Source organism: Monopterus albus, unplaced genomic scaffold (assembly GCF_001952655.1).
Source record: "Monopterus albus unplaced genomic scaffold, M_albus_1.0 scaffold199.1, whole genome shotgun sequence".
In the NCBI taxonomy this organism is placed as follows: domain Eukaryota; kingdom Metazoa; phylum Chordata; class Actinopteri; order Synbranchiformes; family Synbranchidae; genus Monopterus; species Monopterus albus.
Window position 1 is genome coordinate 86,531 of NW_018128079.1, and position 13,590 is coordinate 100,120.

Sequence of the window (13,590 nt, forward strand, 5' to 3'; positions counted from 1 at the left end):
AACGGTGAGGGAGTGCTGGGAGTCAGCCAGCGAGCGTGAAGCTTTCAAGCAGGCGGCCTGAGGTGACGGACACCCCGGCTGAAGACGCAAACAGTGACTCCTTCTCTTCCGTTTGTGTGTTTTAGATGCACATATTCCTGCAGAAAGAGAAGAAGAGAACGTTGAACTTCCATTTTAAAGTCCCTGCTCCAGTAGCATGGGTGTGAGGTGGCCTGCAGCCAGTCATACATAAGCAAAGTAAGTGGGTGCAGTCGAGCCACAGCGCGTGCAATCAGCTGTGAGTAACTGAGAGAAATGAGCTGATATAAGAATGACTAGGGAGATGCACACAAGTGCGTGTCAGCCATTTGGGGCCAACGGTGAGGGAGTGCTGGGAGTCAGCCAGCGAGCGTGAAGCTTTCAAGCAGGCGGCCTGAGGTGACGGACACCCCGGCTGAAGACGCAAACAGTGACTCCTTCTCTTCCGTTTGTGTGTTTTAGATGCACATATTCCTGCAGAAAGAGAAGAAGAGAACGTTGAACTTCCATTTTAAAGTCCCTGCTCCAGTAGCATGGGTGTGAGGTGGCCTGCAGCCAGTCATACATAAGCAAAGTAAGTGGGTGCAGTCGAGCCACAGCGCGTGCAATCAGCTGTGAGTAACTGAGAGAAATGAGCTGATATAAGAATGACTAGGGAGATGCACACAAGTGCGTGCGTCACATTACCAGGAGGGAAGCATGCATCAGCAGCTCAGCCCTGCACGTTACACAACGCCAGCCAGAAATTCTTAGATATCCTTGTAGTTGCAATGCTCAAAATCACAGAGCTGCTTCTGGAAAAACACTTTTTTTTTTGTTCAGTTATCGTGGTAACAGATCATGAGTAAGAGGCGATGAAGAGGAGTAGACAGCCTTTACATGAAAGCTCCAGGAATCCTAACAGAAGGCGTCTTTGGTCTTAATAAAATGAGAGTGAATGTTTCAGACACACTTTGTATAAGTCTGAGTAGCTGTTAGCACAAGTATGATAGTTAAATCTGTTATAAGTATATAAAAGATGTCTAAATTAAAGCCACTCTTCATTTTAGCCATACTAATAGAATGGTTTTAAGGATGGCAGTGTCATCTGGTCCACCACTTTGGTCCAGGGTGAAATATCACAACAGGTATTGAATATGACATTTTGAACAAACATGCATGGTTCCCAGAAGATTAGTCCTATTGAGTTTGGTGATTCCATGACTTTGTCACTAGGGCCACCATAATGTTGACATTTGTGGTTTTAAGTAAAATAGCTCAACAACTGCTGGATGGATTGCTACAGAATTAGCCACACACATTCATTTTCCCTGCAGGATGAACTGTAATAACTTTGGTGATTCCTTAGCTTTTCCTCTAGAGCCACCATCAGGTCAAATTTATAATATGTCCGGTGTGAATGACCAGGCACCTGCTATAGCCTACTAATGACATTCCCGTTAGCCTCGGCTAAAATTTTATAGCTGCTAAACATCAGGATGCTAGCATTGTCACTGGGAGTATGTTAGCATGCTGACATTAGCATTATGCTCAAAGCACCACTGTGCCCAAGTATAGCCTCATCCTTAACTTTTCCTCTAGAGCCACCATCAGGTCAAATTTATAATATGTCCGGTGTGAATGACCAGGCACCTGCTATAGCCTACTAATGACATTCCCGTTAGCCTCGGCTAAAATTTTATAGCTGCTAAACATCAGGATGCTAGCATTGTCACTGGGAGTATGTTAGCATGCTGACATTAGCATTATGCTCAAAGCACCACTGTGCCCAAGTATAGCCTCAAGGCTATTGTTTGGATCTGAATTGGAAATAAAAACAATCATTCCCTGATAACTGCGTGTAAAAATAAACATACACAGCAAGGTTAAACATAGACTATTGATGACTAACACATCATGTATGTGCTTTTCTTGCCTTCAAAGATATACACATGCTGCACAGTCCTGCAGTAAGGAGACTGTGCACAGCAGGGGAGGGCGGGTCACATTCAACAAGACTTATGAAACTTTTCTAGGCACCGCCACAGGGAGAAATCATTTTGTCTCACGCTTAGTTTGGATTTAACTTCAGCAACATCCTGAGAACATCCGCGAATCATTTACGCTCAGACTCAAACAATGATCACTAACATGGGAAGTACATGGGTTGGACACGAAAAGAAAAAACAGATTTTCTTCCATCTCCTGACAAATTTATCTACATCACTTTTTTTAAGTGGGTGAGTCATCATGCAGGCGCCCTGGCTGCCTGTTCTGACTTGTGACTGAGTTTTTTAAAACCACTAGCAGAAGTCTGCCAGTGCTGTGCCAGAGTTACATTTCCCAAGCATATCAATGTGTCACAAGTATTCTAAAGTTGTTTTTATTAGTCAGTCATGTAACCGATTACTGGATTACAAAATGAAGCCCATTCCTTCCAGTGAAAGCTGCCATTCCCTCCAGCAGGATTTTCAGCTGTAGTTCGAGCCGAGGCTTATTAGCCAGATGTGGTGTCATCTCTACCGGGCCCTGCTCTCGCTCTCTGTTGTAGGCTCCACATCTCCAGTATTTGGTTTGTTTGACATTTTTGTCACTGATCTCAACACCCCACGCTTATCTATTTGTAAAGGTTTAGTTTATTTAAAAAGAAGCACTTCATTAGCACTTAACCTCAGCTGGTGTGACACACCTTGGAGCTGCTTTGTGACAATTGATCACCCAGTGCTTAAAAAATTGTTTCTTGATGGTTTGTTTCCATTTTATGTTGTCAACTGCATGTTTATACTAAATGCAACTGGGCCCCTCAGCTGTGGAACTCCATGTCTGTGAATCGCAGGCAGGCAATCTCTTAAAACTCACTTTTATCTTAAGGTTTTGCAGGGGGACTGTTAGTGTTGTAGGCATGTATAATGTGGCCATGCTGTTACGAGTCCACAAGTGGCTTCATCCGCGTTTCCAGCCTGTGAGTTTTCATTGTGTTTTTGGTTAGCCATGCCAATGTAGCCTACTCTACCTTAGCACCAATTTCTACCACCAGTGTGTTGGCATTGATAGATAAAAACACTGTTCAATACCCAGTACCCTAAACGAACAAACCACATGGCATGTCGTTATGGCGTGGCCCAAATTCAAGAGTGAATAGCAGTGAATACTGCTGGTAACGCTGTAAATAAAAGTCTTCTTCCTGTGGGTGTCCATGTTCCAACTTTCCCCCCCCATACGTTATTGGTCAGTGTAGCGCCTGTTCCAGATGATGTCACTGCCTGGTGCGGAAAAAGCTGAGCCAGAGCCAACTTTTTTTGCCGCACAGGACTGCGTTGCTTTGCTGGAAACCCATTTGGTCGTTGCGCTGGCTGTGATGAATGCAATCCCCCATAGAAATGAATGGAGAGGGCTCCGTTTTTTCACACCTTTGAAACACAGTCTGAACGCAGAATAAGGAAAATAGTAGTACAACTGAGTCGGCATAATTTTTTGCAGTGCACTTTGCAAAAAATTGGGAGAAGGTCATTCATCACACCAGTATTATGAAGATAGGCCCTTCACACATAAGGATTCAAAATGTTGTTCACTACTCCACTATGTGAAGGATCTTCAGTCTTTTTTTTTTTTTAACTTTAAACAAAATTGAGGAAAAGCTGATCAGTGGGATCTCCAGCGTAATAATTCTCTATGATGTGTCTTAAATGAGGCACCAGGACATTAAAAAAAACTTGCTGTGACTGTTGGTGGCCAGTCAGAACTGAGTATGTCAATTACAGCATGTGCTGAACACAACACACCCCAAGTAGTACAGATTCACGAGAGACCGGATATTGCAAATTACTTTGTACGTGTGAATGCACGTTTGTCTAAATGAAGTCAGGGATGAGGACGTACAGTACAAGTCCTGGGACCACACACTGGACCACTGACAGTCCTAACTGTTGACCGAGGCTGCCACAACCTCAAGCTAAAACTGAATTCGTTTTTTGTTCCGTAGCGTGCCACTCCCTCCACAAACACTGACTCTGTATCTTTACATTCACAATGACAGGCAGTGTTAACTCCCTGACTCTTGTGCTGTGCCAGTCTTTTCCATATCTCTTCTTCTTTTTTTTGCCTTTCTTGACTTGTCAGTCCTCTCCACCCTCTCGCTTGGTCAGATCAGACTGTCCTGCATTCCTGACATTCCAGCTGCATATGTTAGAAATTCCATCTGGCTGCTGTGGGATCGCACAGTCTCTTACACTCCTCCTTTTCCATCCCTCTATCCTTTACCCATCTCCTCTCTATCGCCTCATCTACATCTGGTCTGCACAGGACGAGGCAGACGTGGCTTCGCTGTCAGGTTCACCCTCGCGTCCCTTCTGCCTTTTCCTTTTTTTTTTTTTTTGCACCTCATACATACAGCTCTCCTCTTTCTTTCTGTCTTGAGCAAAGGAGCCACATGACAGCCAGACTACAAGGCCTTGAGACAGGCTTTTATACAAGAGGCAACAGTGTAAAGACAGATAACAGTCTAATACACAAAAGGCTGAGCTTATCTGGGACCTGTGGATGTGCTTTCTCTGCCAGGGCAGGGAGGATAAGAAAGGGCAGGATGTGCATGTCAGAGAGAAACAGGAATGGTGGTGTGTAAACAGGGAGGGTGTGAATAATCCTTGTGTGAAGCAGTAGGAATTATTGACATTTTATTGACATTACTGAGCAGATCGTCTTATCAAGTCTTAGCTGCATGTGCAAGAGCAGATTTTGAATTTATTTATGTAGCTTTTGAAATTGTGCATTATGGAAAACAGGTGGAAGTAGCACACTTCTGCTGACGATGGAGAACAGGGACAGAAACAGAAGATGAAGAATGGGTCACACAGACCTCTCGCCACGCCATGAGCCCACTCGTGTTTAGGCCTTTTCATGCTGTCGTGTGAGAATACCACACGGGTTGACAAGATAAGACACCTCAGCCTGACTTTGGTTTTGCATCATACAACCGTTAGCAATGAAACTACAAAAGGGCATATGTGAAAAATGGTAGAATAATCGCTTAAGGTGACAGACATATGAATGCCGCTGCAGCTCTGTGGATGATAATTAAAAGGTTATGCATCTATTATATGTATCAGTTCAGGTACATTCCTCTGCTGTAGGTGTGGCCCGGTTGAAGAGAGTTCACTGCCCCAGATTGTAGTAAGACAGATCATTTTAGACAAGGAACAGGGACAAAGACAGGGAAAGGCAACAATCTGGTCATGGCGCTCCACAGCTGGCAGTTCGCTATCTGACTATAACCCTGAGATCATTATACATACAGGGTTTAGTTTGTCTTATTTGCTAAGAGGACTAGTTGGATTCCATTCTGAATTCATGACATTGCGAGATGAAAATGTGCTGTCCTCAGGCAGTCTGTGCCATTTTGTTCTCCCTAAATGAACCTACATAATACATTCCTTCTTGCTCCATCCTCCCTTGACAAAGCACGCAATAGGAATGAAGGGTGTAACCCAAGTTGAGCAAGATGGCATCACTTCTGCAAATGTAGGCAATAAAGAGACACGGGTAAGTTGCTTATTTTGCCTGGATGTGGGGCAAACAGATGTAACCAAGAAGAGTTGCATTTTAACTGACCCCCTGCTGTTGCCATGCAGCCCTCATTGACAGGGTGGCTTATGTCACACTCAGGTTGCAGTGGCACTAACGCAGCTCGTGACACTGGCTCTACAATTATGTAAGACAGGCTCCATCAATGTCATAAACTACAGAAAGCTTCCCCCATTAAACATCATTGCACTGTACTTGTAACTGATTTAAAGACACTTGAGAGGCCAAAATACTTTGTTACGTCACCTGCTCTAAGAATCTTTCACTGGTTCTTACAATCATCTACAGCAACATACTTGTGTTCATAAACATCTTTCATTTGAACAATCTTTCATCTCTGCCCGATGACCGCTGGTGTCACTGTGTTTTGAAAAAACGCCTGGGCCTCAGTTACCTTCCTGATTTCCACCTATGCCCCATGTGAGCACAGCTTCTGTCCTGGGCTACTATGAACTCAGCAAATTCTAAGAGGCTTTAAATGCTGACACTTTGTGACAAGTTTGAATTACATAGGCTAAATGAACACAACTCACAAGTGTGACGCCTTGCTACAGTCTATAAATCCAGCATTTGACAGTTTACTGCTTACAAATGACTAAACTGAGGCCTGAGGACTAAACGACCTGTGTGCTACACTTGACATAATGGCTTTCAATATAAAGTAAAAAGAGATGAAGTCTTTTAACATGCTGTCCATGTACCAGTTCTCTTCTGATATGATCAGATATCATTTTGACTTTTTAGCACATTTCATGCAGCCTTTTATCTTATACCAGGCTTAAAAATAAATAAATTCATGAATCATTCCATGGGCAAGTACCAAAGCCCATGTGGCAATCGTCTAAATGGTTTAATGTTTGCAGGAGATGGGAGGCTGTGGTGGGGTAACCATTCCTAGGGTGCCCATAAATCCTATCAGCTCCCCTGTGTCTCTGGGCCTGGACGCTGACACAGACAGGCCTTGAGGCAGAACTCCTATAAAATCAAATCTGTATCCACAAGAATCTGACGACGCCAGATTGCGCAGAAGGCTGGCGCTGAGGTTAATTTTACCTGAGTAAAGTCGTGTAAAGGACGGTCTCCCAGCTGACGTTTCCACGCAAACTGGGTCATCAAGGCACCCCAGGTTAAATCAGACTGACAGGAGCAATCACGAAACCAGTAGAAACACACGGACAGACAGTAACACGCCCCACCTTGACCAGCGACCGGGTTGCTCCTTCGTGGCCAGCGCAGCGGAGTTCCAGCTGCCTCGCCCATTGCTCGGCGGAGTCCTGGACCTTCAGCAGGGTGTGTCGTCTCTCTCTCGCGCGCTCTCGCTCTGTTTTACATCCGAAAAAAATAGGGGCTGGCAGCAGTGGTGAGCCTAGTTTTAAAAGCTGAAAGCAACGCAAGACTTCAGCCTCTTTTACACAACTCCTGCCCGACTCCCCTCTCTCCCTCTCTCTCCTTCTCTCTCTCTGTCTCTCTCACACACCCAAGTCAGACGTACACCCGGCTTCCCACTCCGATCAGCTGGCAGCGTAATGACGTGGCCAGCAACGAGAAGCGGACGTCAGAATCTACATGGATCCATGACGTGAACACGCATCGTGCCATTGGCTGATAATACAGTGGTCACCTCTTCCTGGTCTGCAGTCCACACAGTAATACTGCAAAACGAAACATACGGCAGAGGTGCTGGGCATATTGTTAAATATAACTCAGATACTGAAAAGGAGCTAAATAATGATATAATTCAAATAAATGTATGCACTCCTGATATAAACATTTACATGACATCACTTTCCACAATACATCTCAAGATACAAGATGAAGATCCAATGAAAGAATCATAAAATGTCTATATTCAACACAAAGGATTTGTCTGGAAGAAGCTGGAGAGATTTAGCTTTGTGAATGTGGTGTTTTCACAATCCCTGTTGTAAGACTACACTCAGAAATAGGACCATACCTTCTGTAACAGACACCAAGATCTTAGATTAATATGGACATTTGATTTCAAAAGAAACTTGAGTGAGTTCAAAATTTTAAAAATGAGATAAAGACTCCTCTTGCCTTTTGTAGAAGGAACATAAAGGAGAAATATCTGATATATTATTGACTGTGACAACATTGGTTAAATTCTGTCCAGATATTCCAAATTAGTTTATTTGTCACTCTAACAAAGTATTTAAAAACAGAAGAATTGTTGTTGTTTTTTAATAATTCATTCAGGTATTTTTTTTATTTGTCACACTTATAAGTTGCATTGCTTATAATATGTACGGGTCATTCTGCATAATTACCTTTAGGCTACTAGTAAAAATGAATAACATGAAATATAATAAGAAGATCAAATGGAAGGGATAGGTCATATAGGACTACTTTATATTATTTTAATACTACTTCTATGACAACTACTTGTTAGTCAGTCCTCACATAGCCCTAATGGGCAATAGGATCACTATGTAAAATAGAAAAGACAAACTGCTCTGTCACTCAGGGTTGTTTGGTATGAAGACCTTGTTGCCTCACAGTCATGTGCCTTTCTTGTTTTTTTCCACGTAGCCTGCTGAGTACACATTTGGGAATCTTTTGTTATGAGCTCACCACTCTAATAGCTGGTGGTTGTTTGGTTTGGGTTTAAATGTCTATGGTGAAAGTCATTATATGACATTTATTAATATTTTCAGGTGCTAAACCAGCCTGAAGAAGTAGCTGTACTTTTCACCATATTTAACAAAAAATAACCTGCTTCATTATGTAAGACGATCCAGTCGCTGTGCACCAACTGTGATACATATCTAGAGTGACTTTGAGATTACACACTCCAGTAAAACATTCACTCTAACTAGAATGAATGTAGCGTGTTTGTAAAAGCTATTGAGCTGTTCCTGAGAAATGGTCTGACCGGCAGATGCTAGTGCGTTTTCTGCAACTTCTGAAGAACAGATGGAGAAGTGCGTGAGTCACATCTTCCCCCACCACTCATAGGTTCACCAGAACAAGACATGAGCAGGGGCAGGGCTCACAGCACACAAAAACGCAACCAATCACATGACTATAGAAAAGCAAATAGTGAACTGTGGGTTGAAAGTTGTGTGAAAATGTATATAAGCTTAGCTCTCAAAACTAAATGTCTTATGTGTTGGCCTTAAACTTTCCATGTTTCCTGCAGCTGTGAAATATGATTTTGTCTTTATGGTCTCCTGACAGCCAACTTTCCTTTAAGAAGAAAGAAGTCTCTTTTAAGAAGAGGCCTTTAAAAACCACCTGTGTCACGTCTGCACGTCAGTGTGAACTTTGTCACTCCTGCATGGATAAATGTTATGTGTCCTCTCTGACTCAGCAACATGATTTATCTGCATTATTCCAGCTGTCATTACTGGAAGAGCTCACACTTGAGGGGTGGGAATTCAGAAGCTGGACAGACTTGTTTGAGCTCAGAGATCGAGTTTATTCTTAGCACTGCTGGGTAGATGGGTTTAACAGCATACGCAACGCAGCACAACATCCCAAAGCCAAATTTGGTTTCCTAGTACAGTAATTATTATTAGAAAGACTATATTACACGTCATACGTTATAAAAGATTTTACCTCAAAGGGTCAGACCTAAAGTTGTGTGTTTGTTTCTGTGTGTACATGTGTTTACAGAAATAACTGGTGGGGTACTGGATTTCCTCGAACAGGAATAGAGTGGAAACTCCCTGGGAAATACCACACTGTGTGCTGTGGTGTTTGTCAGAGGCGACACATGAAATCCTCCCCAATGCAGCAATTTAAAAGAACGTGTTTCACAATTCAGCTCCTAGTAAAAACATTAGCATACTGCTTTTTTTCCTGCTTGTCCTCTTCAGAGCAATGTACAAGGGTTTGCTTTCCAGAGAATTCATCAACAGTACAAGCTAAAGCAGTACTTTATAAAAGGCCTTTGACTTGCCTTCAAGGCAGCTATAATGGATCATATGACAAACCATCATGATTCTGTAGCTCACCTCATCTGTAAGGACTTTAATAGTTAGTTTCAGCTCAAATGTTTTAGTTCACTCATGCTGATGATAACCCATTAACTGAATATTTTCAATTACCACCCTCTGGTGTTGATAATATATTACAATAAGTAACTTAATAGCTGATACAGCAGCAGTCTTCAGAAGAAATGTAAATGGATTGTAATAAGGAAAAAATATATCGACACTGGGTAAATACTTGAGAGGCAAGAGGGAAATTTACTCAGTACAAAATCTTACTGGACACTCACAGACTTAACAGAGGATAATAAATGATGGAGATGCCTCAATGAGGTTGGAACATTTGTACATACAGTCTGGGGATGTTCACTGGTTTTCCCATTCTGGCACAAAGCGCTATAGTACTTAGGAAATTGGTTGGGGTCCACAGTGCCTTCAAATCCTCAGCTTTGTCTCCCGGGGAATAAGACAGAAGTTCCACAACTATCAAACAACCAGTTAACCTACAGTATGTGGCCATTGGTTCGGCAACTAGACTGTTCTTAAAAAACTGGAAATCCTCCAAATCTCCAGAATAAAAAGATGGACATAATGACCGCTTCTTTCGGGAAAATGATGGGAAGGATTAACGAAGAGCAAAAGGAGGCAGAAATGAATAAGTAGGGTGCAACTGGTGCTTTCATGCCCGTATAACAAGTTGTCATTTAATTTCAATAATTTCTTACTCTATATCTCAAAGTATAATGAATGGGTAGTTGCTGCTTTGTATACAGTTAATTTATGATCAATACAAAAAACAAAGAGATTATTATAAGTATATTATAAGTCGGGACAGTGGTCTCTACAGGATAAGCAGCAATGATAATGGCTGGATGGATGTTTTAATCTTTTGAGCTCCAACTAAAGGCCAGCTTCTTCTGTCCTGCTCAAAATATCGCTCAGTATGATCAATGACTGAGGGACCAGTGCCCATATTTATTCAGGGGCTTAAAATAGTTTTGACCAAACACGTCTCACGCTGCTCTAATTTCATCTGATAGTCATGTGTGCCTGCTTGTATGGAGATTTGTGTTCACTGTGATGATAGGAACCATGCAGGTGAAATCTTCCATTTGAATAAATTACATTCACTCTCTGGCATCTTTAGTGCTTCAGTGCTTCCTTTAAAGGCACACACTCAGACTGAATGAGCTACAGTGTCACTTTGTGGTAGTTTTGTGTCGTCTTTAGCCCTACCGTAGCTGTTTTATGTCTTTTTGTGAGTTTTTTTAGGCAAGTTGTGTGTCTTTTTGCAGTTGTTTTGTTTCTTTGTGTTTATTTTGTTTCCTGGTTATTATTTTATTTAACAGTATTTGAAACTGCTGTTTCTCTCTGTGGCTCTTTGTGGTAGGCCTACTTCTTAAATCCACTGATCAGAGTAAGCTACAGAGCGGAGTAGGCTACATACATGGAGCAGAGCACATTTCAGGTCACATATATCAAACTTTAGGATAAACAGGCGTAATTGCACTTGCAAATATTTCAGTAGTAAATGAATCCACGCTTCTTCTTTATCTTAATTTAAAGTGCTAGACCTATGAGCATGACGACGCAATATACGTGACAATATTAGACGCTAGAGGGTTATAAAAACGACGCTCAAGATGAGTTCTGGTCGGGTTTGGCCGTCACATTCTCGGGATTCGGTCGGGTTCGGATATAAATACACGGCATGGACCACATACACGGATAACAGTACCTCATAGAAGGTGTGTCCTGTTGCCATGGAGACGCGTCACTGGGCAACGCGGCGGTGAGACTGCGGTGACCGGAACAAATATCAAAGCTAGCCATGTAGCAACCAACATTTTCAACTTTTTCTGACTTTTCTGTGCAATGAACAAACTTTTTTTTTTTTAATTGTGGTAAATAAAGAAGTTTGTTACGGAACTGAAGAGTCTCTCTGGACACTCGCATGAAGCTCCATTTGTTGTGAGTCCAAAAGATTTCCATGTCTGTTCTGTTAGCTTCCATGTGCGTTTGTATAGTGTACAATTCTCTTAAAGACCGCTACTGTGGATGTCCCAGTTGAATGGTCTCGCTGGAAATGAGAGGATTCGTCTGAGAAGCATTTAAGCACTGTGTGCCAGGAACACATCATGTCAGAAGACAAAAACTGCAAACTGCGCCAGCCATCCAATAAAAATAAGATAAAAAAGAAAAGTAAAAAAGCCACTGCTTCTACTCCTCCTCCAGAAAATACAGGTAAATACACTTTTTAGTGATCCATTAAAAAATAATTTAAATATTACATTTTAAAAGTACTGCACTCAAAATATTCTAAATGCAATATCATGTACAGTACTTATAGTAGACTACTCACTATGTAAGAAAATAGACAGTCAGTGGTACAGTACATTGTAGGCTAGCATTAATTATTAGATGCATGTTTCTGTTGTATTTGGTTGAGATTGAGCTGATTGTAAATATTGTTTTCACTGTTGCATAGTTTAATTTGTAACAGTGCATCATAGTATATAAGCTCAGAACTGTTTTTGTATGTACAGTTTAATCATTAAACTAGTAACTGCCGCTGCCAAATAAAATAAGTAAAAGCACAATAAGCTGCCCTCAAATGTGGTGAATCTGCATAAAATGGAAATAATCTAGAAAAGTAGGAGTACCTTAAAGCTATAGCACAGTGCTTGAAGAATAGATTTGGCACTTGAGGCTTATTGCAATAAAGGAAATTAAATTATTTTGCCACAATTTTCATTAAAATCCTCTAGAAGGAGACTATAAAATACACCCTCATGATTAAATGCTGCAACAAACACATATTCTCATATAAACAATCACATAATGAATCCTGAAAGCCCTAAAACCTCTCTCACAGCATGCATATATAATTAGTCATGCTACAAAGTTAAGTAGCACAGACTGAACCAATAAGAATCAGAAAAACAGTCATTCAAGCTGACCCTACTGCACTGTCTCTTCTGCAGTTCAAATGAAGGCCACTGTAAATGTACACAATTCAAATAGTAGTTTGGATCATGTATTAGTGGAAGGCTCCCTGTAGGGTTGAATAGGTCATTAAAAAATTGGCCCCCAGTGTTGCTGCCCCTCACCAGTCTAGTGCAGTTCATTGCTATAAATCAAGCCATTAGACCTCTAACTCCTGGAACAGTCATAAATATAAAACCCTCAGCTTTGCCTGGATCTGTGCAGATGCCTATATGTTTACAGTTTGTTGCCTTCCTATAGAGAAACCTCAGGCTGTATCTTTGCCTCCTGAGTCTTTACCAGTGTCCCTGCTGCCCCTTCAAAGTCTGAGTCACCTCCGAGCCAAGCTACCCAAACGCAGAGCTACCAGTAAGAAGGATGGAAAACGACTCGTTGGCAGTGGCCAGAGGAACACAAAACACTCCAAGGATTCACTAGCCCTGCTGACAGCAACAGACACGACCAGCGACCATGGAGCTCTGGCGCAGGGATCTATGGCAGAGCTCAGCACCCAGGTCACGGAGAGCCTGAGGTGGGAGGGAATGCTGGAGGATCCCCAGGCTGAGGAGAAGAGGCTGGGGCAGTACAGGGTCAACAGGCGGCAGCGTTACATCACACACAGAGAGTCACTGTTAAAAGAAACCCAGGATGCCATGAGAGAGACTTTTCCTACATAGTGCTGAGAAAAAGGCTGTGATTGGATCTGAGCAGCAGGCGACTGCATCATTACTGCACCTGAGCACAGACTGAATTAAAGAAACAAATGAGAACCTTATACTGGTAGTCATCTCAGGCTATATCTTCACAGTTTAAAACAGATGTAGCCACTGTGAGGCACCAAGTGAAGCTTCTCAGGTGACATAAGATGTTGGACTGATGATAAACTGAGCAACATCCTTTAAAGCACATGACAGAAATGTTTTCTTTGCCAGATACAAAGTACAGTGGGTACGGAAAGTATTCAGACCCCCTTAAATTTTTCACTCTTTGTTATATTGCAGCCATATGCTAAAATCATTTAAGTTCATTTTTTTCCTCATTAATGTACACACAGCACCCCATATTGACAGAAAAA

General features: G+C 42.0%; 1 protein-coding gene across 2 annotated transcripts; it reads left to right on the forward strand.

Annotated features, from left to right (window-relative positions):
• Nucleotides 1–11,300: 11,300 nt before the first annotated feature.
• liat1 (ligand of ATE1) lies at nt 11,301–13,479 on the forward strand. Of its 2 annotated transcripts, XM_020618064.1 has the most exons (3): nt 11,301–11,501; nt 11,598–11,774; nt 12,777–13,479. In XM_020618064.1, exons 2-3 carry the CDS (start codon nt 11,669–11,671, stop codon nt 13,190–13,192), a joined length of 522 nt encoding a protein of 173 aa, XP_020473720.1. In that variant the 5' UTR covers nt 11,301–11,501; nt 11,598–11,668; the 3' UTR covers nt 13,193–13,479. The 2 variants fall into 2 exon arrangements, with proteins under 2 accessions (XP_020473720.1, XP_020473719.1); XM_020618063.1 differs by having other exon boundaries at nt 11,301–11,774.
• The last annotated feature ends 111 nt before the right edge of the window (nt 13,480–13,590 follow it).

Coding starts and splice junctions, on each gene's coding strand:
- liat1 (XM_020618063.1), top strand. CDS start 11,669: ATGTCAGAAGACAAAAACTGCAAACTGCGCCAGCCATCCAATAAAAAT. Junction 11,775..12,776: donor TCCTCCTCCAGAAAATACAG/GTAAATACACTT, acceptor GCCTTCCTATAG/AGAAACCTCAGGCTGTATCT.